Here is a 24,456-nt window from a genome sequence, read left to right on the forward strand (position 1 = left end):
GGTGTCTATCTATCGCGGACCCATCCGCTGATAGACGCTTGCTTTCAAACAGTCCGGCTCTAATAAAACACATAATATTCTAAAGCATGGTTTCAACAAAATAAAACAAGGGTAACGTGGGTATGATGTTATTGATAGTCGACGCACGGACATGGTCTGTGTCCTGTTTAAAATTGCTTATTTCTCTGGATTTAACGATTCCTGGAAACATTTAGGATAATGTAAGTACACAAGTCAACAAAATATATAGCATTGTTCTAGTTGTCTTTGGATATTTTAATTAAATCTTACATATTGTGCCTTTAATCTAAGCCCTGTCTGTGAAACCGGGCCATATTTTTGTTTATTCGGAACTAATTATTAAAACGAACCATTCCTGAAGGAAGCATTTCAATGTAGCGCCTTTAAGCTCTCCCACTGGAGTGGTTGCCATAGGAACGAGGAAAGCCGATCTGAGGATTACAGCAGACAGTCGAAGCAGTTTGGTTTCTATAGTCTAGGTCAATAAACAGCATTTGAAAATAACAAAACCGTCATGTCCTCTGTTCCCCAGGAGCTGAAAGACACGTGAGTAGGCTTTTTCTCGAAAATATCGCCTTAAATTGCGATTGGCGTTAGCATGTTGATATATAGCATATTCGAATAACGTTAGCTTAATAGCAGTAGAGCTGAGCTTATGGTTTGACGCCAGCTAACTACTCTTATTTGCTCACATATGGCGACACAATAATACAACAGAGCTTGAGTGTTTTCAAATCCAGTGCATAGAAATAAATTCACATGCACCGATGCTTTAAAAAATAAAATGCTGGCCTGTATGTAGTAGTAAGTTTTCCCTGTGTTTTTGTAGTTCAGTGGCCAGCTCCAAATGGCTTGATGCCCACTATGACCCAGTCGCCAATCTATACACCTTTTCCTCTTGCATTGGTGAGTTACTTGCATGAACTTGCACAATCACTCACATATCTGCAGTTTAGCCTGCAACTACCAATCTCACCAGCTCATTCTTCCTGTTATTTTCCACAGCTCTTTCAGATTTGCATGGAGATGGTGAGAATAAGGTGAGATAGTGTGTTTATGCCATTGTGTCCCTTGTGAGAAAGATGTGCGCTTAATTGAAGGTGCACTTGTAGGGTACTTCAAAGCTTAAAGGTGCAGTAAGCGAGTTCTGAGAAACGCTGTTGATATTTGAAACTATTTCAAACAAACACAGCCCTCGCTTCAAAATGCACGAAAATGCCCCAGAATACACAAACGTGCAATGCAAGAGTGGATGACCCTTTCTCATAGCTAAAGTGAAGCAAAATAGTGCTTTGTGAAAAATAAAGCGAAAGATGACGAACGAACGACAATTAAAAACATAAATGAACATACAATACACAAGAGTATATACAAGCAAGAGTTTGTTGTTGGTCGCCGGCATCACACCAGCTCCAGACAAACAATGACACTCAAAACTGTCCTGTTACTATAGCTAAAATTACAACTACAGCATATCTTGGTTCTGTAAAATATAGCAAAACCGATGTTACTCATGTATGGAGCAGAAACAGCGCAACCTCGGCGTATATTTTCAGGTCTCTCCAGCGCTGGAAAGCTTTTCTAATATTAACGCGGGTCCTAAAGCTCTTATCTGATCATAACCCTTCATTTTCCACTGATATTCCTCTGACCTTTTTTTGTAATGTCTCTCAGCTATCTCTCTTTCTACAGTCTTTCTTTAAATCTCCCTCTTGCTCACTCTTTGTCCTCCCCTATTATGAGTGGGCACGCCCCCTACTGCTGATTGGCTACAAGTGTGTTGTGGCGATAGGTCCGATCCACTTTCAACAGTGTTTCTTAGAAATTGCTTACTGCAATAAGTAAATTTGTTTTTTAAAAAAAAAAAAAAATTATAATGTTAATAAAATAAAAGGCCACGTAAGTGTTCCTAAAGAGAGTACACTTTCACGATTTAACGCTCTTAAGTACACTTCTAAAAAGTGACTCTTGTAATAATATCAAATTAAAAGTATTACTTTAAGGTTCATTTTTTAAAAATTGGGTAACACTTTATTTTAGGGTTCAATTCTCATTTTTAACTAGTTGCTTAATAGCTTGCATATTACTAGTATATTGGTTGTTTATTAGTACTTATAAAGCACCTATTAATGCCTTATTCTGCATGACCTTATTCTACATCCCTTAATCCTACCCAACACCTAAATTTAAATGCTACAAAAACTACCTTACTCCCTATTAATAAGCAATAAATTAGGAGTTAATTGAGGCAAAAGTTGTAGTTAATAGTGAATACGTGTTCCCTATACTGAAGTGTTACCAAAAATTGTTTAAATAATCTATTGTTGTGCTTTGAAGAAGTGCACTTATTTTGATGTGTTGACTAACATACTAAAGCGCATGTAAAGTACTTGACTATGACATAGTGGTACTGTGTTATTACGTTTACTTTAAAATTAATGTATTTTAAGTGTACTACATTGCAACTTCATCATTACAAATGTGTAGTTACAAATATATGATAAAAAAAATACATGGCATACAAGTTTAAAATGAAATGACATTAAAGTATATTTTAGTTTACCATAAATGCTTGTCATTTCATTTGACAGTACATTTAATCATATTTCAAAGACAATAGACATAACTATGAAATTACATATAAATATGTACTTTAGTCCTACTTAATAGCTAATTGCATACATTTTCATTTAATTGTAAATAACATGCAGTTAAGTTTATGAAAACATTACATTCAGTAAGTATATTATTTTAAAATTACATTGTTTCCATAAGAAGTACTACAGTGTAAAGTTTTTTTTTTTTTTTTCACAAGGAGTTACCTTTTCATGCAATGGCAATAATTCATCATTAAAGGATTAGTTCACTTTAAAATGAAAAATTCCCCAAGCTTTACTCACCCTCAAGCCATCCTAGGTGTATATGACTTTCTTCTTTCTGATGAACACAATCAGAGTTATATTAATAAATATCCTGACGCATCCGAGCTTAATAATGGCAGTGAATGGGGCCAATGAGCTTGAAGCTCAAGAAAGTGTCTCCATCCATCATAAACGTACTCCACACAGCTCCGGGGGTTAATAAAGTCCTTCTGAAGTCGAGCGGTGCATTTGTGTAAGAAAAATATTCATATTTAACAAGTTATAAAGTAAAATATCTAGACCGCCTTCCATATTCAACTTAGGAAGAAAGCGTAAGTTGAATAGGGAAGGCGTAGGACGAAGCGTAAGCGTTTTGAACTGCGAGAGGTGTTACACTTTTTTTCCCAAGTTGAATAGTTGTATAAAGCTTGGATGCGTCATGATATTTATTTATATAACTCTGATTGTGTTCATCAGAAAGAATAAAGTCATATACAACTAGGATGACTTGATGGTGAGTAAAGCTTAGGGTAATTGTCATTTTAATTGGAACTAATCCTTTAAGAAGTAGACTGGCAATAAAGAGTGATTAGAGCTGTCTGTGTACCAGCTGGTGGTGGGTGATCTTGGCACGGGAGTGTGTAACATGAAGCTAAAGGTGTACCGTGGCACTGGTCTGTTGAGTGAGAGCACCTTGCTGGACTTGCCCACTGGCCTGGTCTCCTTCCTCATGGACCTTCATGAGCCACGAACACCAGCCATCGCTGTGGCCTCTGGTCCCTTCATCTACGTCTACAAGAACCTGAGGCCCTACTTCAAGTTCACGCTGCCTAGTCTGGAGGTGAACCCTCTGGAACAGGATGTCTGGAGTCAGGCCAGGGAGGTGAGCTGTTCATATACATTCAGCTCTATGCATTGAATAAATGAATGAGGCATTTTTATAGCGTGTTTCTTATGTACTACTGTACAATCATATGATGGGGCGCAACAGTGTGCAGCATCCACTTGGATGATGCTACGGCAGCCACAGTACAATGGCGCCAATGGGCTCACCACACACCAGCTATAGGTGGAGAGGAGAGAGAGTGATGGAGCCAATTCAGTGGATGGGGATTATTAGGAGGCCATTTGTTTACACTGTGATTTCATTTTACTGTAATGCTTACTGGCTGTGTTTTGACTCTTAGGACATGATTGATCCAATGACACTCAAAGAGATGTTAGAAGGATTAAGGTGAGTTACTGTAGTTTTTTAGACCCAATGCATTGCATTTGTAATGGCATGTAGAGTACAACCTGATACAATACATGTGTATTTTACAGTTTACAGTACTGTAGATAATTGTATTATTTTCTCTTGAACAGGGACAAAGCTGAAATTCCACTCTCTGTCAGATCACTACGGTAAAAACTGTTCCAATATTATATCTATTCATATTGTAACCTTATTAAGACTATAATTATAGTATATTAATTCTATTCCAGCTGAGATATTATTTTTTTATCTATTAACCCTCTGGGGATTTTTTGGGGCCCTGGAGACAATTTGGCATGCCCTGACATTTGTGCTTTTTTCTGTTGCTTATAAACATATTAATGGCAAAAGTGTCATTACACTGTATTCAGCACGCCTTTCAAATTGCCTTTCTTGTGTGATTTATTCAGATTCCTCATGCTTGAGCCACAGGAAATGGAGAATTTTGTTCATCTTCACAAAGACCAGCCTATACGTAGACAGGTGGAATACATATATGCAGTCACTCACACATAGATGAACAAAAGCAATTGCACTAACATGGTTTTTGTCTCTTTGTTTGTCTCAGACGGTCATTACATGTATAGGGACGTTGAAGAAGAACATGGCAGATGAGGATGCAGTTAGCTGCCTAGTGATTGGCACAGAGAACGGTGATGTTTACATATTAGATCCGGAAGCCTTTACCATTCTCTGTAAGGTCAGCACATTCTTATCTACTTAATATGTGTTGGTTATGCACTATATTCTGCTATTAGCTTCTGCTTTTGATGTATCATCAGAATACCAGTGACTAGTTTAAAATTACTTGTAGTTCTAAAGTAAACAGATTTCCTAGAAAGAATTGACTCTTTACTATGATTTTCTTTGTGTGTTTTCAGATGTCACTGCCTAGTACAGCCACCCTGATGGACGTGACGGGTCAGTTTGATGTGGAATTCCGTATCACTGTGGCCTGTCGCAACGGCAACATCTACATACTACGCAGGTAATTGAGTAAATTGAAACTTATTTAAACATTTTTGCGGTCCAAGATGGGAGAACTGAGGATTTTCAAAACTTGTAATGAGTTGAACCAATTGCTTTACAAAATAAATCTCAAATCACTCGATACTGGAAATGATGAGGATGTATGAATGGAAATCGGTGGAACGAAAAGTGTAGTGTGACCGTCAGTTTAGTGTAACTTTTATGGAAGCTTGTTTCCGCCATGGAAAAATAAAAAAGGTAATTGCAACTTTTTATGCTAGTTTATATCTCGCAATTCTGACTTTATTTCTCGCAATTTGGTGTTTATATTTCGCAATCCTAACTTATTTACTCAGTAATTCTGTGTTTAGATCTCACAAGTCTGTTTTTCCCCCTACTTTTTAGATACCTGACCTAACCTCATACACATGAAGAATCCTGAGGGAAAAAGTCTGAATTGCAAGATATAAACTTGCAATTGCGAGAAAAAAAGTGAGAACTGTATCTCGCAATTACCTTTTTTTTCTCAGATTTGTGAGATACAAAATTGGAATTGCGAGGGGAAATGTCACAATTACCTTTTTTATTTTTTTATTCTCTGGCATAACAATGCGATAACATGTTAAAAAGGCCAATAAACAGGTAAGCAACGCTCAGTGCCATTTTCTTTTTGCCTTAAAGAGATTCCCCAAAGCCCAAGTACTGCATTGAGCTGTCCTCTCACCCAGTGGGACTGGTGAGGATGGGAAAGAATGTAGTTGTAGGATGTACTGATGAGACGCTGCAGGGTTACACTCAAAAGGTATGATAAATGTATCCATATCTGTCACAGTAACAATAATGCCTCCAGAAATGATAATGATAACTTTCTAATGAATCCTCCTGTAGGGGAAAAAGCTGTGGACGGCTTATTTGCCAGCCCCCGTTACCACCATGGCACTGATGGACCTCCCCACACGAGGATTCCAGGCTGTATTGGTGGGTCTGGCCAACTGTGAAGTACACATGTACAGAGACAAAAATCTGATCGGCACCATCAAAACACCAGTAAGAACGGTCATGAATTCAAAACTCAGAGTTGAAGTGTCCCTGTTCTCATAATCATTATCAGAGACTTTAATTTCTATTTTACAGGACGTAGTGACAAGCATTTGTTTCGGGCGCTACGGACGGGAAGACGGCACTCTGATAATGACCACCAAAGGTAGTGATGTATGTTGCATGGTAGATAAAGCAGTTTACGTCAACTATAAGATTGGCTACAAAGCATTTCAAATATTTTTAACTGTTTGTGATCCAGGAGGAGGTTTGGTTGTAAAGATCCTCAAGAGGACGGCTGTGTTTGATGACAGGGACTCGGCCCCTGGACCCCCAATAGCCCAGAGCATCCGCCTGAACGTGCCCAAGAAGACCAAGCTCTATGTGGACCAGACTTTGAGAGAGCGTGAAAATGCAGTTGGTTAGTGATGAAGCAAAATGAATTGTTTACATAAACACCAAAACAAAAATTAACTCTTTCCCCACAATTGACGTTATATTCCGCCATTTATGACACAACGCTTCCCCACCATTGATGAAAATTTCTCTAACTTTAATTGACAGGCTAACGATGATTGACAGACACATGCATAGAATGCTACCTTAGAACTGCCTTAACGTAGCATGTATTGCCTCTGAATGATGTTTTAAAATATTACAAGTTATGAAGGAAATCCGGCGAGGAAATTAGTTAATGGAAGCGATCTCCATCTGTTTTGATCGTTCTGCATCCGATCCGGATGTAGTCTTTGACAATATTGCTTGATTTTCTCAGCTTTTTGCCTTTTTAATTTTTTTTTTAATTTTTTTTTTAATGAAACTTACCCACATTCAAGTGGCAATAAAAAAAGATTGCATAAAGCTAGAATATATATATATTTTTCTTTCATTTGATATATTGCACATTCAGCTATTCATACGACAAAATATTCTGGGGGCTGTGAAAATTTTGTGAAAATGATTCAAAATTCCGCCGGTGTCCGGCAACTGTTTTAAAAAAATGCTGGTGGGGAAAGAGTTAAAATTTTCTCTTAGCTGAAAACTGAAACCGGAAAAAAAGTTCTGGTAATTAAACTTAACTGGATATAACTGTACTTTGTTTGCTGTTCAAGGTGTTGTGTTCTCAGGTGACAAATTAAACCAGTCAAACTAATTTTACATATTGCATATTACATACACTACTGGTCAAAAGTCTTAAGATGTAAAATGTTTTTTAAAAGAAGCCTCTCATGCTCACCAAGGCTGCATTTATTTGATTTAACTTATTCCTGTGATGGCAAAACTGAATTTTCAGCATCATTACTCCAGTCTTCAGTGTCTCATGATCCTTCAGAAATCATTCTATGTTGATTTGCTGCTCAAGAAACATTTCTTATTATTATCAATGTTATATTATTATCAATATTTACATATTCTAGCATAATTTTTGGCCATGGTGAAAAGCATCCGCCCACACATCTGTCATGTTTATCTTTTGTATTTTATCCACATTGTGTGAACAAAATAGATGTTGACACAGTCAAAACATGCCATTGAAGAAGCAGTAATTAAATGTCACTGTTTACGGCAATGATTTAGGCTTTTTCAAAACCATTTCAGCTGAAACCAGAAGTTCATTTTTTTGCTGTTTCAGTCGAATGTTTCCGTTTGCTGAAATTTTGACTATCTGTCAAGCAGAATTCACACAGTACACACAGACAACTGATTTAGTCATTTTAACAATCAAAAAATGTCATTTGAAAGGTATCTGTGTAATGTTCTGTTTCTTATTAGACTGGTATTGTTTTTTCTATGCAGCCATGCACCGAGCTTTTCAGATGGACCTAAGCAGGCTGCGTCTAGCTGCAGCACGCGCTTATGTCAAAGCCCTGGAGTCCAGCCTCGCACCCATGTCGGCGAGCCTGACCGAGCCACTCAAGATGAACGCTGTGGTGAGTTGTGCAATTCTGAGCACATGAACAAGATGACACCAGATGAATGATACCGATCTCTACTTCTGCTTTTTGTTCCTGCAAGGTTCAAGGGCTGGGCCCATCTTTCAAGCTCACTCTGAACATCCAGAACACTGCAGTGTCTCGTCCAGTCATGAACCTTGCTATCAGTTTTCTGTATGATGAAAGTTTGTACAGCATGAGGACAGCCTTCTTCAAGGTGACCTCAGCTGAGCAGTTTCATGATCACTTTTCTTACCCAATAAGTGCAGACTTTTTATGTGTAGTTATTGAAATGTTTCACTGATAACAGTGAACTGTTGTGTGTCTGTAGATTCCCCTACTGGTTCCAGGACTGAATTACCCCATTGACACTTTTGTGGAGTGCTTGAGTGACAAAGGCATCTCTGACATCATCAAAGTAAGACTCTCACCCAGTCAGACATCTATGCAGCATTTATATTCGGAATGGCTAGTAACTAAGTGTGTATTGTAAAAGATATGCAAATTGCACATAGCAGATCACAATATACCAAAATTAGCCCAATTTTTTATACAAAACTGAATTAACCATTTTTATTTACAGAATAATAACTAGACACCACTCCTGTACATATGATGAAGTGACAGTAAAGACTTTAAAAATGTTACAAAATATTTATATTTCATATAAATGCTGTTCTTTTGAACTTTCTATTTATTAAAGAAACCTGAAAAAATGTATCATGGTTTCCACAAAAATATTGAACATTGATAATAATAAGAAATGTTTCTCGAGCACCAAAGCAGCATATTAGAATGATTTCTGAAGGATCATGTGACACTGAAGACTGAAAATTCAGCTTTGCCATAACAGGAACAAATTACATTTATTAATTATTATTTCATATATTTTAATAGAAAACAGTTATTTTAAATTGTGTGATATATATATATATATATATATATATACACACACACACACAATATTATACAACATTAGTGTTTTTGATCAAATAAATGCAGCCTTAGGTTTCATAGAGACTTATTTCAAAAACATTAAAAAAATTCCAAACTTTTGAATTGTAGTGTGTGTATGAAATGTAGGAAAAACTGTGTTTAACTAAATTATTCAGCATAAATCGTCTATTCAAGTCTAAATTTGCTCAGTGACTTAAACTTAATATTCTGTCATCATTCTGCCACTGGTGCCACGTCAAAAAATAGGAGCATGACACCCCTGTACAGTGCCATGATTTACAACATAAATGTTGATTACTATATGCGTGAAATCAAGCAGATGTTTGATGTTAGGTTTGTGATTTCAGGTGTTTGTGCTGAGGGAAGGAAAGAGTGCTCCTCTCCTCACCGCCCACATCAACATGCCTGTGAGTGAAGGACTTGCACTGAACTGAGAGCGAGTCGTGTCGTCTAGCTGAGCTTCACAGGTGTCTTCAACTCTTGCTGTGCTCCTAGCAGCAGTTAGCAGCAAGGCTTCTCCAGGAAGCTGCCTGAAACGTCACAGGAGTAAAGAGAAGCTTGTGCTGGCCATAAAGCCGGTGCTTCCTGTAGCTTAGATCTGGATTGAGGGAGGTGCGTCCTCACAGGCAATACCTCTGTACCTTTTTATGGCTAGTGACTGGAGCCTTTGATTGACAGCTGTGAGGCCAAGTGCTCCACAGGTCATTTAGTTTGGATTTAAGAGATGTTCTGATGTTTATTTGTGGTAGTCCTGTATATTTGTATGTAAATTAATATTTATTATTCCTGATGTAATGATCACACACTTTATAACTCAATTATGAGACTTTATTGACTCACTTTTGTTGTAATATAGTGATTCAGTACATAATCAGCATTCTGGTTTATGGGGGTAATCTTGCAAGACTGTTCAAGACAGTGCGGTAAGAAAAAAATTGTTTACTACGTTTAAAGCACACACATGAAGGGGCGCAACGGTAAAAGTTCACAGGTAAGAATCTTATATAAAGCGCAGCCAGAGCTGTAGACGACTGACCCTTCACTAAGCCAGTTGCTGCTCGCCATATCAGACAATAGGGATTTAAAAAAGGTTTTCATTGAAGAGTTATAAGCCATGAACCAAGCCAACCAGCCACGAGGTGAATCAAAACATTTCAAACTTTGATTTGAAGCAAAAAATTATTTGAAAATTGGACAAAAGTACAAAACTGTACTTGACAGCTTTAATGATGGATAGAACTACAATCCCATGAAGCATTGCAAACAGCATAATCAAATAAAAACGTTGTGTATTGCAAAATATGCACAAATATACAAATATTTAAGTATTTTGAAAGCGTAGGGAGGCCAACTCGATTAGGTCATTTGCAGTGCTTCGTGGGATTGGGCAGAGCTAATGAGATCTTGTGGTGCGATTTGCTTGTTTCAACTCTGATTGGTGGAATTTTCTGTACAGCATCATGGGTAATGTAGTTTTTCATCACAAATTCTGCTGTTAAACAAGATTATTTTAAAACTAAGTTGAAATAATGCTAAAATGCTATTGATTAACAACCTCAGAGCTCACAGTAGGGCTGTCTTTAAAGGTTTATTTAAGTTATCGTTAAAAATCAATTTCCCTATGATGAAAACGAATGGAGTTTTTACTTCCGGAAACCCGACTGTTGCACTCTATTTCACAGTTATACTCCAAACTTTCTACTTAGACTAGTCAACTTCTTTTACATAAGTTCAAACGTTCTTTGGCTCAGATATTTTTATGTTTTGCCTAAATATTTCTTGCAAACTTTATTGTACACTACCATTCAAAAGTTTGGGGTCAGTAAGTTGTTTTTGAAAGAAGTCACCAAGGCTTCAATTATTTGATCAAAAATACAATAAAAACAGAAATATTGTGAAATATTATTACAATTTAAATGAACTTTTTTTCTATTTTGATATATTTCAAAATGTAATCAATTCCTGTGATGGCAAAGCTGAATTTTCAGCATCATTAGTTCAGAAATCATTCTAATATGCTGATTTGGTGCTCAAGAAACATTTATTATAATAAATGTTGAAAAATTCTTTTGTAACATTATACATTTGTTTACTGTCCATTTTGATCATTTTAATGCATCCTCACTGAATACAAAAATCTTTCTGACCTCAAACTTTTGAAATGTAGAGTAAACAAAAATCAGGTTCACTGCTTTTTCTGAGTATATTCTATTGGCTGTTGCATCTCAATATTCGCTTTCCTTTCCTGTCATGTTGAATGAAAATCGTGCATCGTGCCATATAGCTCATTGTATGAGTGCTCTACTGCTGGTCAGGCACCCACTTCATAAATACAACTGAGGTTACAGGAGACATGTAGTAAAGAAGATTAGGGACTGAGGAAGCAGTGAAGACAAGGAACATCCATCTAAGTAAACATAGTGAGGGTGATCCACTATAAGATGACAGGAAGAAAACAAGAGGGAGAGAAAGGTTGCAAACATATATTACTGAGCCACAGAGAGACAGGGATGCATTTACATTTTGAAGTTCTCATTACTAAAAACCAGTTAAGACCAACCTGGGTAAAGCTGAAGGATACCAATCCATCTTCATCAGTGTCCATTGCTTTAAAAGTTTCTGTTGGAATAAATGTGAACTCTTGACATATCCAGTCCTATCTTTGTCATTTGTAGCCGCATTGTTAAAATCATCCTTAAAAAAAGAGTTTTTTTTACTTGGCACACTTACTAAACATAGTCTCCAGGCGGATCAGACAAGCCACAAAGTTGTCAAAGTCCACGTTGAGGTCCGGCTTTGCATAGCGCAGGATTATAAGCTGGAACAGGTTGTTGGTTAACTTGAAGCCTTATAGAAGCATAAAATCCAAAACGTCGTCATAAACATAATTTACCACAGTAATTATAGATATGCTTTTAAAAGAATGTTGCATGTGGCAGATACCTGCTGATTCTAATGCCAGACGCATTTCATAAGAGCTCATTGTGCCAGACTTGTCCAAGTCAAACTCCCTAAACACAGCCTTGAGGTTTATTAAAAAAAAAAAAAAAAAATACTGTCAACATCTACACTACCATTCAAAAGTCTGGGGTCAGTAATTTAAATGTTTTTGGAAAAAAAAAAGTTCAACAACGCTGCATTTATTTGATCAGAAATACAGTAAAAACAGTTATATTGTGAAATATTATTCGAATTTAAAATAACTTTTCTATTTTTAATATATTTTAAAATGCAATTTATTTCTGATGGGAAAGCTAAATTTTCAGCATCATTACTCCAGTCAGTGTCACATGATTCTTCAGAATTATATGCTGATTTGCTGCTCAAGAAACATTTATTATTATTAATAATGAAAACCATTCAAAAGAACAGCATTCATTTGAAATAGAAATCTTTTGTAACATATATGTCTTTACTGTCACTTTCGATCAATTTAATGTGTCCTTGCTCAATAAAAGTATTAATTAATTAATTTTTTTTTAAATTTACCAACCCCAAAATTTTGAATGGTAATGTATGTCTAATATTTCATCCATATACCATAAAGTAAGCATAAAATGTAGCCACTGACAAGATATCGTTTGACCTTCTCCCAGAGCACATGGAAGTCTATCAGTCCCAGCTTTCCAAGACCAGTTGTCTTTATGGCAGTCAAGGTTTGTTCAAGATTTTAATCCATACTATTCACAGTCTTACCTTCAAAAATGGCCCGCAAATGCTAATATTCTAATATTGTGTGGAGTCTTTAAAGGATACATCCGTAAGATTTATCATGGCCCGACAGGCCTCTTTACCAAATCCGTCTGTCTTTATATCTTTATCTGTAAAAAGAGCAATTATAAGATCATTTTAAACTTCAGTTGGCTCCTTTCAGGGAAAATTCAAGGTTAAGTATGACCATGGCTTTATTCACAGCATATGTGGCATGTTGTCAATTAGCACATAACTAATTGTGAAAACTGAAATATGCTTTACGTGTCCATAAGCACACTCACGTTTGCCAACAACCCGGTTCAGAATCATCTGGAGTTTGGACACATTGATCTCCATTTCCTGTAGACCAAAGTGAGCAAGTCAACAAAGCTATTGGGCATAACAACAACCCATTACCACCACTTCCTGCAGTCTTACCGGCCCTGCCAGCTTTGCGAAAAGTGCCTTGAAGCCCTCGTCAATGTCACTCTCCTGGAGCGCAGGCTGTCATAGAAACAACACATTAAGAGCAAAACTTCCCAGTATTCATCTGTGTGCGGGAAACTCACCTCCTCCGGTACATCTGCGGAAATTTCATCATCTAGCTCCCTATAGTGAAAGAACAAAAAATTTTATTTTCTCTCAGTTCCATTTTAATATGCACTATTTTAATAGCTTTCATTAATTGAAAATATATTAATGCTTTGTTAAAATCTTATATTAAACAAATTAAATCAAATTTTTATTTATATTTCTAACCATATATATATATATATATATATATATATAAAATGTAATCAAATTGTAATTTATTTATAACCCCATTTCCAGAAAAGTTGGGACATTTTGTAAAATGCAATAAAATCAAAAATATGTGATTTGTTAATTCTCTCAAACCTTTAAAATGTAGGTCTTTTACCATCTACCATACATATTATTGTGAAAAGATTCAGGGAATCCAGAGAAATCTCAGTCCATGTAGGACAAAGCAGGAAACCTCTGTTGAATGTATGTGACCTTTGAGCCCTCAGATGCCATTGCATGAGGAACCATCATGGTACTGTATTAAATATAGCCACATGGTCTCGGGAGTACTTTGAAAAAACGTCACTTAACACAGTCTGCCGCTGCATCAAGAAATGCTACTCTAATCTCTGTTACGCAAGGAAAACGCTATACATCTGTTCAATGCAGAGATGCTGCAGAGTTCTCTGGGCCTGAGCTCATCTCAGAGGGTCTAAATGTGTGCTGTGATCAGATGAATCCACATTTCAGCTTGTTTTTGGAGAAAACTGACTTCGAGTTCCCAGTCCCAAAGACAAAATGGACCATCCATGGATTTCATGAGCGACAGGTGCAAAAGTGAACATCTGTCATAGTATGGGGGTGCATCGATGCAAACAGCGATTTGCGTATGTGTGAAGGAACCATTTAGGTTTAATTATTTGTATTTCTAACCATTAGAATATATATTATTGCTCCGTTTGGAAAAAAATTACATAAACATTTATTTTCAAATGGTCACTCACTGGGAGTCAGCAGCCTTTTCTGAAAAGACCCTCAGCACAAAGTCTCCTTCTTTCTGGGGCTCAAAGGTGGAGGGGACGATGATATATTCCCCTGCTGGCAGGCAGAAACGCGAGCTCACCTCTCGAAGGTTGATGAAGAGCTCAGAACGAGCGCTGGATGTGTGTTTGAGGAAAAAATCACGCTTCAGATGCACACCTACCTGGCCCAGACACTAACAAGGAGAGGAGATTCATATCACTACACACATATCACTCTAAGGCTTTTCACACTGCACTTAACCCCCGGTTATCATCGTTCTAAACACCGCTTTTAACCCTGGGGTAAAGGAACATTTGTAATTTAGAAGCGGGGTTATGAAACCCTGCTAGCCCCGCTTTTTACTAGGGTTCACAAGTTCACATTTACATATAATTAAGTACAGTAAGAGTTAATGCGTATTTGGCGTGCTGTTCCGGGGAGGGCTCCGAGCTCCGAAATTTCGGCCTGAACCCAGAGTACCCAGTCCTGTGATGATGCGCAATGCTAGAGCTATGTAAACAGGTTGCATGCTGCGTTTATCCAATCAATGACACTGACACCGACACCGCAAATAAGAACGTTAATCCAGGGTTTAGGAATGTACAGCGTGAAACATTAGCTTATGAATATCCGGGATTAATTGTTAACCCTGGGTAAATTATGAGCAGTGTGAAACATGAAGCAAAATAACCAAGGATTCTGTTTACCCGGGGTTTAGAATAACCCAGGATTAACTATTTCAAGTGTGAAAAGCCCTTGCGTGATCTGACCATGTGCAGGATCTCTCAGCATTACGCTATCTAAACTAAGAATCAATCTGCAGTTTAGGGACTAACCTAACCTGACATATTTGATAACAAATGGTTTACCTATGTTAAACAATGCTGATGAGTTTCATTAATCTGGCACACATCTCGTACCTCTTTAGGGACCTATAAGATTCAGAAATAAAGTTTAGAAAAAATAATAATTAATAATAAATATGCATCTTTCAGTTTTTCTAGCAACACACATTTCCCATAATATTTGTTACATCCAGTAATGTAATATAGGGAACACTGGGGCTAGTTGTCACACTTTTTAATGCCAATTAATATTTCTCAGGCTGGGTTTATCTTTAAAAAGTCGACTCTCTATAAAACATACCTTTAAAGCTTTATAGTTAGTGAGGTAAAGCCCATGTGACAACTTGCCCCAGTCTCCTCTATAATACGGAAATATATTTAATGAAAAACAAGAATTTATTCTATATACATAAAAAGCATCTTAAAGCTGATTGATTTTTCTGATTAACAGCTATTTAATTACTTATGCCCATATCAAATGAATTTTCTACCTCATAAATGGCAAATCCAATCGTCTCCATGTCTTTGCCCTCCCGACGTAACTTTCTGCGATTCTTCTGCATCAGGGCCACTAGAAAAGTGCAGTCATCTTGACTCTCAGTATCTGGTTCCTTTAAGACTATTTTAAACTGGGGATTGATCCAAAATGTTGCTGTGCAGAAAGAAATAGACTTTAATGTGAGAGCACTGTCTCTCATGTCAGCTCACAAGCATCCTAAGGACTTTTGTAGAAAACATGCCTGGATAATTCCTGCAGCCGCCAGCAGTGCTTCCTCTTCTCCATTCACCAGGATACAGGGATGTGTTCCACTTCTTCACCTCGCTGCTCTGTAGTGCATCCGCTGTCAAGTTACAGATCTCTAGTCTGCTGAACTCTCGCATGAAGTCACTGAATGACATCCTGTGTGTGTGGGTGAACAATAAAAGCTTAAAAGGATAGTTCAGAAGATATTTTTGGGTGAATTGTCCCTTTAAGTGTGTCATATTTTGGATGACATGCCACAAATGTCCTTGTTGAGCTTAAGTTGTAAGTTGTATAACTCAGGTAAATTGCTATAATGGTGCCTTAAAAACTAATATGTAGATTACATTGATTTAAGGAGAATACTGCAAGAAACATGTACCAGAATTCTCCATCCTCTCTGCAGTTATGCAGACGGGACCTTACAGACGGGTCGATTTCACCCCATTCCCTTGACCTGAATTGACAGATGGTGATAGTATTCAACAAAGATATCTGACATTATTCATTATTATTTTAGGAATAATTTCCCCCTTCACCCCTCCTCTTCACATCATTCTCACTCATCACTCCAGGGCCCCATCCACTCCACTTCTCCCCAAGGATTTCTGATGCGCAACAGCTTTGTGCGTTTTTTTCTGTACTCCACCTGGCCAACAGATTTACATCTGCCAATGATGAGTTGTCTGTGATTGGTTGAGTTTCTTGTCAATCAAAATCCAACACTCACCTCCTCCACTCCAGTAATAGAGTAGGCGTGACCTTTAACCAGCTTTTTAAAGGTGACAGCCTCCATGTCAAAGAAACTTGTGATCTGAAAGTGAAAATAAAATAAATTTGAGTACTTTTAAATGTATTAATAACAATTCAAATATGAGAATGTAAGTTTGGTTAGCATGGCCCCTGCTGGTAGATGCTGAAATTACACCTTCTAAACCCAAAAAGCATTTCTCTCCGTTGACAGTCATTCAAAAGTGTTATATTATATTATCCCGTGAGCCTAAATACAACAGGATAAGCAGTTTGGAAGCTCAATGTATGGATATTATATTATATTATACAGACTTCTCCAGATATTACAGACTAATTGGTTATTGGTTATGTTGTTCCTGAGCACTAACATCTATCGAGCAGCCCATCAGGGAGCCTCTCTCCACAGCTCTTCTGATGATGCTGAAGAGGTTGGATGGAGCTTTTTTCAGCTCATACATCTCTGTCACTCCACCGGTGAAGTCCTCAAACCCTTCAGACGTGGAGCCTCCAGAAAGAGCCTCGTAGCAGCCGTTCAACCTGTCACATTCATGATAACAAACTCATTACACAACCAAACAAGATCCTGGTCTGAAGTCTATCTGTGAAAGCGTATGATTGAAGCCTTCTTACTTTGCATATGCCTTCTCCACCAGAGCGCTCCAGAACTCTGCTCCCTCAGCTGAGTGGACGAAAAGCAGCTTCCCATCTCTGACAGGCAGCCGGTCGTCAATCACCACATCCACCCAGTCCCCAAACTGCCAAAACTAGAAAACGCATTAGGATACACGTTCTGTTGGGCTTAGTGCTGGACTTACATCATGTCACAATTATTGTAATTAAAAGGATGACAAAGACAAAAAGGATTCAAAGATTCTACTCTGAAGCTTTGACATTCTCTTACTCTAGATTTGTTCCTGTGGAAAAGTTCACAATGCCTAAATGCATTCATGTCTGACATTGATGACAACTGGTGATTTTTAAACTTTTCAACTTGTAATTAGGAGTGTGACAGAGATGTGAATGGTTTTTACCAGTCTGGAACTCGTAATTATGAAAGTACCAAGATGACATGAATGCAGCATTAACCAGCGATTAACCAGTGCAAACAATGGGGGAATGGGTGTATTATATTTTTGGCATTCACGTGTGTTAAACCAGGCCTCAACAATAAGGATTTTTTTGCTAGCTTAATTGGTCTAGTAAATTTTTTCTGGAAACTTACATTCATTTTTAGCGTATATATACACTATATGAATGAACAGCGCTCTCTTTCACTCTCACTGCCCACAACTGAGGTGCTCTTGAGCAGGGCACCTAACCCCCAATCACTCCCCAGGCACCACAGCAAAAATGGCTGCCCACTGCTCCAGGTGTGTGTTCAATACTCACTGCTGTGTGAATGCACTTGGATGGGTGAAATGGAGAGCACAAATTCCAAGTATGGGACAACCATACTTGGCTACACACATATATATATATATATATATATATATATATATATATATATATATATACACCGATCAGGCATAATAAACATTATGACCACTGACAGGTGAAGTGAATAACACTGATTATCTCTTCATCACGGCACCTGTTAGTGGGTAGGATATATTAGGCAGCAAATGAACATTTTGTCCTCAAAGCTGATGTGTTAGAAGCAGGAAAAATGGGCAAGCGTAAGGATTTGAGCGAGTTTGAGAAGGGCCAAATTGTGATGGCTAGACAACTGGGTCAGAGCATCTCCAAAACTGCAGCTCTTGTGGGGTGTTCCCGGTCTGCAGTCATCAGTATCTATCAAAAGTGGTCCAAAGAAGGAACAGTGGTGAACTGGCGACAGGGTCATAGGCTCATTGATGCACGTGGGGAGCGAAGGCTGGCCCGTGTGGTCCGATCCAACAGTCGAGCTACTGTAGCTCAAATTGCTCAAGAAGTTAATGCTGGTTCTGATAGAAAGGTGTCAGAATACACAGTGCATTGCAGTTTGTTGCGTATGGGGCTGCATAGTCAGGGTGCCCATGCTGACCCCTGTCCACCGCCGAAAGCGCCAACAGTGGGCACGTGAGCATCAGAACTGGACTACGGAGCAATGGAAGAAGGTGGCCTGGTCTGATGAATCACGTTTTCTTTTACATCTCGTGGATGGCCGGGTGCGTGTGCAGTGGGGAACACATGGCACCAGGATGCACTATGGGAAGAAGGAAAGCTGGCGGAGGCAGTGTGATGCTTTGGGCAATGTTCTGCTGGGAAACCTTGGGTCCTGCCATCCATGTGGATGTTACTTTGACACGTACCACCTACCTAAGCATTGTTGCAGACCATGTACACCCTTTCATGGAAACGGTATTTCCTGGTGGCTGTGGCCTCTTTCAGCAGGATAATGCACCCTGCCACAAAGCGAAAATGGTTCTGGAATGGTTTAAGGAGCACAACAATGAGTCTGAGGTGTTGACTTGGCCTCCAAATTCCCCAGATCTCAATCCAATCGAGCATCTGTGGGATGTGCTGAACAAACAAGCCCGATCCATGGAGGCCCCACCTCACAACTTACAGGACTTAAAGGATCTGCTGCTAACATCTTGGTGCCAGATACCACAGCACACCTTCAGGGGTCTAGAGGAGTCCATGCCTCGATGGGTCAGGGCTGTTTTGGCAGCAAAAAGGGGAACAACACAATATTAGGAAGGTGGTCATAATGTTATGCCTGATCGGTGTATATACACACACATATATATATATATATATATATATAATACATACTCAGCAAAAACAGAAACATCCCTTTTTCAGGATACTGTATTTTAAATAGAATTTTGTAAAATCCAAATAAGCTTTACATAGCTTTATTGGAAAGTGTTTAAACAATGTTTTTCGTGCTTGTTCAATGAACCATAAACAATTATTGCACAGTCCTTAAGACACTACCAGTTTACACACAATCAACAATTAAGGTCACAGTTTCAATAACTTAAGGACATTAAAGAGACCTTTCTACTGATTCTGAAAAACACCAGGAGAAAGATGCCCAAAATGCTGATCACCTGTGTGAACATGCCATAGTCCTGCTGCAGGAGGCATGAGGACTGCAGATGTGGCCAGAGCAAATAACTGCAATGTCTGTAATGTAAGACGTCTGCTACAGGGAGACAGGAAGCTACAGCTGATCGTCCCTGAAGTGCCAAACCACGTATAACCATATGTCCCCCTCAAGAACTTGGAAGTGCCTTGGAAGAGTGGATTAATCTCTCACAGCAAGAACTGGCAAATCTGGTGCAGTTCATGAGGATGAGATGCTCTGTAGTACTTAAAGCAGCTGGTGGCCACACCATTATTATATTATGCTACTTTTGATATTGGCCCCCCTTTGTTCAGGGATTCATTATTCAGTTTCTGTTTGTCAAATGTCTCTAAAATTTGTTCAGTTTATGTCTTAGTTGTTGAGTCTTTTTATGTTCATACAAATATTTACACGTTAAGAAAATTGCAATCTGAAAAATGTATCATGGTTTCCACAAAACTATTAAGCAGCACAACTGATTTCAGAATAGATAATAAGAAATGTTTCTTGAGCACCAAATCACCACATTAGAATGATTTCTGAAGGATCATGTGACACTAAAGACTGGAGTAATGATGCTGAAAATTCAGCTTTGACATCACAGGAATAAACTACATTTTAAAATAATTATTAAAATAGAAATATATTAATTAGAAAATATATTAAAAGAGAAAACAGTTTTTTTTTAAATTGTAATAATATTTCCCAATATTAGTGTTTTACTGTATTTTTTTTCCTAATAAATGCAGCCTTGGTGAGAATAAGAGACTTCAAAAACATTTTAAAAATCTTACCGATCCCAAACCTTTGAATGGTAGCGTATATTAATAAACAATAGTTTTTCTTTAATATATATTTGATAACTAGAATATGCAATAACATCTACAATTTGTGCATTTGTAAACATCAGTACACTAGGTGCTGCTGGCTGTACTCCAAGTCTCTCTGCAGCACTAATGCTCTGAACATTATAAGCATTCACTGAGTGACTGAGCCTAAATGGCTCCTGGCTGGAAAACAGAAGGGGAATTTGGCAGAGGGGGACATTAGATGTGGACATTTCATTTTCTGGGTGAGGCTTGTATATATAGTCACTGCAGCAGACAGGGTGGGTGACGTTAGAGACTGTGGCTTAATGCAGATCTGCTGAGCTATGGAGAATCGAATGGAAGGGGAACAGATCAGTTTACACGCTGCATTGGAAGGAAGGACATGATTGGGATTTTTCACAAAACCAGGGCTTGGGAAATGTGTCAGAACATTATTAATTATTTACTAAAATAATTATAAAATATTCATTTTCTTGTGTGACTAAGTGTATAAATTACCTTTATCCACATTATGTCTCTCTTTTATAGGTAATTGTAAAATAAAATTAATTTTAATCATAATTAAAAGTTGCACTCAGTAATTTGGCTGGTCATATATAATTGTAGTTTATATATATATATATATACACATTAGACATTTATAAAATTAGATTTACAAAATTAAAAATATAATATTTTTAAAAAATTAAACTTAAAATCTGAATGTACATTGCTCAGTACCTGGAAGTGAAAGATTCCAGCATATTGCTGATGGAAGCTCTGGCCATGAGGCACCACCCGATGCAGCAAGGGTTCATTGAGGGTAAGGCACGCAATGGCTGCCAGCAGCCAACAATCTCCTACAATCAATATAGTGTAGTGAAACAGAGGAACCATGCTACATTACTGCTGCAGCAACGTGATTACTGGCAGAAAACATGCACTTTCTTGTGAGTTAACTGGCAGGAAAGCATTCATGCAATGTTTTTGAGTTCTTCATCGATTTTGTTCTGGTTTAGTAGATGCTTGTTTTACCTAGAGCTCCTTGGCAGATGTCGGTGCGTGTGGCCCCATCTACGATAAAGTGTGGATCAGTGCAGAACTCCTGGGGTACACAGAGAAGACCTATGGGTCAGACAGGGCATAGAAATGACTGAAACATCTCTGCTTATTGATAGATAAATAGATGTTGATCAACCAGTGTTATTACTGTATTATATTTTGCAAGTAAAAAGTGCTTAAAAGAATTGCTTGGTTTGGAACAACACGAGGATAAGTAAATGATGACAGAATTTTCATTTTGGGGTGAACTATCCCATTAAAGATCATTTGAAGTTTATACATATTAGGTTTTTGATCTTTCTAAGGTTTAAATATTGGCCCACACTAGACACCCAGTTTATTCTAATGCTCTCACCGTTGGCCTCATCCAGCGAACACCTTTGGTTTTGGCAGAGCCAGGGCCCAGCTCTTTGAATCCTAAAGAAGACTGCTGGGCTGGGAATGTTTCATCCTCAAACAGACATCCACTCTGAAGGCAGCGCTCACGCAAGTATTCAAAATCTTGGCCCAAAAACTTCAGGGCCATATGGTTCTGACCATATCCCTTATTTCGATCCCAGTCACTCCTCAAACGAGCAGCGACTCCCGTGGCACAAATTGGTTCCATCCAGGAAAGAACTGTCAGAGACACTCAAAAACTATAGATCACTGCTACGTCACATCACATTAGGTCGAATTCATTATTCCTTATTTTAGAACAAAGTCTAAATCCAAAGTGAGTCGCTTTGATCAATCATAGCAGCCATTACATTATTATCATTTATGTATTTATTATTATTATTATCATATATACTCCCAAAATTTAATTATTTAGAATCAGATGTAATGTAATATGTTTTTTAACTGGAAGTATAAATCAGGGGAAGAAATCCTTCCACCCATTATCTTTAGATGGTTAGTGGTTAAATATAACACACATACAGCTTGTTGTTGCCAACCACTTATGAAGAGAGTGAAAACATTTGACAACAAGATACATACTTTCCAGTCTAGGCTTCTACAAGTGTAAAATTATTGTACCTTACCTTAAAATGGCACTCTTGAAATCCTGTTATGACTGTCCTTGCAATGAGGTTGTGTTCAGTTAACTTATACTAGGCTTGTCCCAGCATGTAAAGACTGCAGTGCGGAACGCGCGCACGCGTGTGGTTCCAAATGTTTACTATGAGACAAGCAGTTATATTCCTCTAGTGGGCGCAACGGGGCTGGAGACATTGTACTGTACATTATTATTTGCACATTAATATTTTATTAATATTAATATATTTTTTTTAAAATAAACTTATTGAATAAACAAACAATTGTAATTGGTCCATCCTGACAAGCGCAGAGAAAAGAAACAGATTACATGTGACAACATCATTACTGCGCTATATCTGCGCAGGAAGTCATTAATTTGGAAAATAGGGAGATAGAGCTTATGATTATGACTTGATATTTTTAGTCATTTCTAAAACATTTAAGATGGTTTGATCATGGAAAAGTAGACATTGATTAATATTGTGCTAATATGACACAAACGGCAGGCGCTAGTGACCTGCTAGTGATCGTTAGAAAACAAGTTTAGGCCTATGTTTTTGTTTCTTATTTCGAATAGCTTACTACTTTAATAGTAGGGGACCTTAGTGTTCTACTACACTACAAGCACAAAATGAATTCAAATGATTATTTAAACCCACTGTCTCCGAGTCTGACCAGTCGGAGACAATGTGGTTTGAGGCACTAAGCACCGCCCAATTTCATTGCAGATTTGGTAACTGTGGTGTAGCTATAACCAGTATAATAGATTAGAAACCATCACCTAGTAAGTTTCTTCTCAATTTGCCACCCACCGTAATTAGACTTTCAATACATTTTAAACCATTAAATAGTACTACAACCTCTAAGGTATAATAAAAAACCCTTACCACTCATACTTAAAACGTGTGGAGTTACTACCATCTACAGGCAATTACAGGTAAATACTGGCTATTTTTACTGAAAGGTTCTATGCAACAAGAGTGTTGCTAGGAGGTTTTATGAATTCTACATTTGTGCTTCATAATTTAAAAACTGAGCCTGAAGCAACTTATCTCACCCTACCGAAAATATAAAACAGTCCTTAACTATGGACTGGGCACTAAAAATGCCTAAGCCTACCAGTTTGGACTATTAAATTAAATGGTTACACGATGCCCAAAAGGGGGCAGCAAAGAGCTGTAACAATGTGACTGTCATCTGATTGTGGATTAAAATATGGCCCATATTGCACGAGAGAGAGAGAGAGAGAGAGAGAGAGAGAGAGAGAGAGAGAGAGAGAGAGAGAGAGAGAGAGAGAGAGAGAATGATCCTGTCCTTTGATGGAAAGCTCTTGGATTATCTGCAGTCTCCAGAGCTAGATATTTGTGCCAACAACAATATCCTACATGTGTTTATCTGGGAATTGTGGTGTCTGATTCGTGTAGGTATATGAGAGATCAGATCAGAAGAGAGTAAAACATGTATGTATTTTACTCAATACTATTTTGTTCTTGGTTTTGCTTGTCATGCAACCAAAATTCCTGTATTGGGGGAATGTGTAGGAAGTGTGTTGCACCAGTATACTGTATGTATAGTGTAATAAAAGCACAGTCCTTAAAATCCAGGACACTCTTGAAATAGAGCAGACATTATAACCTTTAGGGAATACGTGTGTTCAGCTTCAGCTTTATCCGAAAAGATTAAAATGTAGAAAGTGTAAGGAACTCAGGGCTCTTTTTGATTAATCCTCGGCAATCTGCATGTTTCAGGACTTGATGTCATGAAACTTCACTTCTCTCTGGCTCCAATCTGTCAGGGAGAGATAAACTACAAATGGTGCCAGTGTGGGTGGCTGCAGTGTTTTAGGAGCTGCCACTACCATAATAGATTCAAGTGGGTTGCGTTTAAAAAAATA

At 37.9% G+C, this 24,456-nt stretch overlaps 2 protein-coding genes across 3 annotated transcripts; one reads left to right on the top strand and one right to left on the bottom strand.

The window, feature by feature from the left end:
• The first annotated feature begins 150 nt into the window (after positions 1 to 150).
• On the top strand, positions 151 to 9,853 carry bbs1 (Bardet-Biedl syndrome 1). The gene is made up of 17 exons (XM_051876588.1): positions 151 to 567; positions 851 to 927; positions 1,027 to 1,061; positions 3,493 to 3,765; positions 4,070 to 4,116; positions 4,248 to 4,286; positions 4,548 to 4,620; positions 4,706 to 4,837; positions 5,019 to 5,125; positions 5,788 to 5,908; positions 5,995 to 6,153; positions 6,241 to 6,310; positions 6,407 to 6,565; positions 7,942 to 8,075; positions 8,161 to 8,295; positions 8,410 to 8,496; positions 9,383 to 9,853. The coding sequence occupies exons 1-17, from the start codon at positions 536 to 538 to the stop codon at positions 9,467 to 9,469; spliced, it is 1,767 nt and encodes a 588-aa protein (XP_051732548.1). The 5' UTR covers positions 151 to 535; the 3' UTR covers positions 9,470 to 9,853.
• si:dkeyp-50d11.2 (calpain-1 catalytic subunit) lies at positions 9,842 to 22,764 on the bottom strand. Of its 2 annotated transcripts, XM_051876587.1 has the most exons (22): positions 22,568 to 22,760; positions 21,898 to 22,160; positions 21,516 to 21,585; positions 21,222 to 21,340; positions 17,247 to 17,380; positions 16,985 to 17,153; positions 16,594 to 16,677; positions 16,427 to 16,512; positions 16,246 to 16,320; positions 15,862 to 16,022; positions 15,613 to 15,773; positions 15,197 to 15,208; positions 14,258 to 14,469; positions 13,298 to 13,337; positions 13,167 to 13,232; positions 13,031 to 13,088; positions 12,792 to 12,856; positions 12,607 to 12,675; positions 11,979 to 12,057; positions 11,766 to 11,882; positions 11,596 to 11,654; positions 9,842 to 11,469 (listed from the first exon to the last, which is right to left on the bottom strand). In XM_051876587.1, the coding sequence occupies exons 2-22, from the start codon at positions 22,147 to 22,149 to the stop codon at positions 11,443 to 11,445; spliced, it is 2,115 nt and encodes a 704-aa protein (XP_051732547.1). In that variant the 5' UTR covers positions 22,150 to 22,160; positions 22,568 to 22,760; the 3' UTR covers positions 9,842 to 11,442. The 2 variants fall into 2 exon arrangements, with proteins under 2 accessions (XP_051732547.1, XP_051732546.1); XM_051876586.1 differs by having other exon boundaries at positions 9,842 to 11,654; positions 22,568 to 22,764.
• Positions 22,765 to 24,456: the final 1,692 nt, after the last annotated feature.

The sequence above is a fragment of the Ctenopharyngodon idella genome, chromosome 21 (genome assembly GCF_019924925.1).
Source record: "Ctenopharyngodon idella isolate HZGC_01 chromosome 21, HZGC01, whole genome shotgun sequence".
NCBI lineage: Eukaryota > Metazoa > Chordata > Actinopteri > Cypriniformes > Xenocyprididae > Ctenopharyngodon > Ctenopharyngodon idella.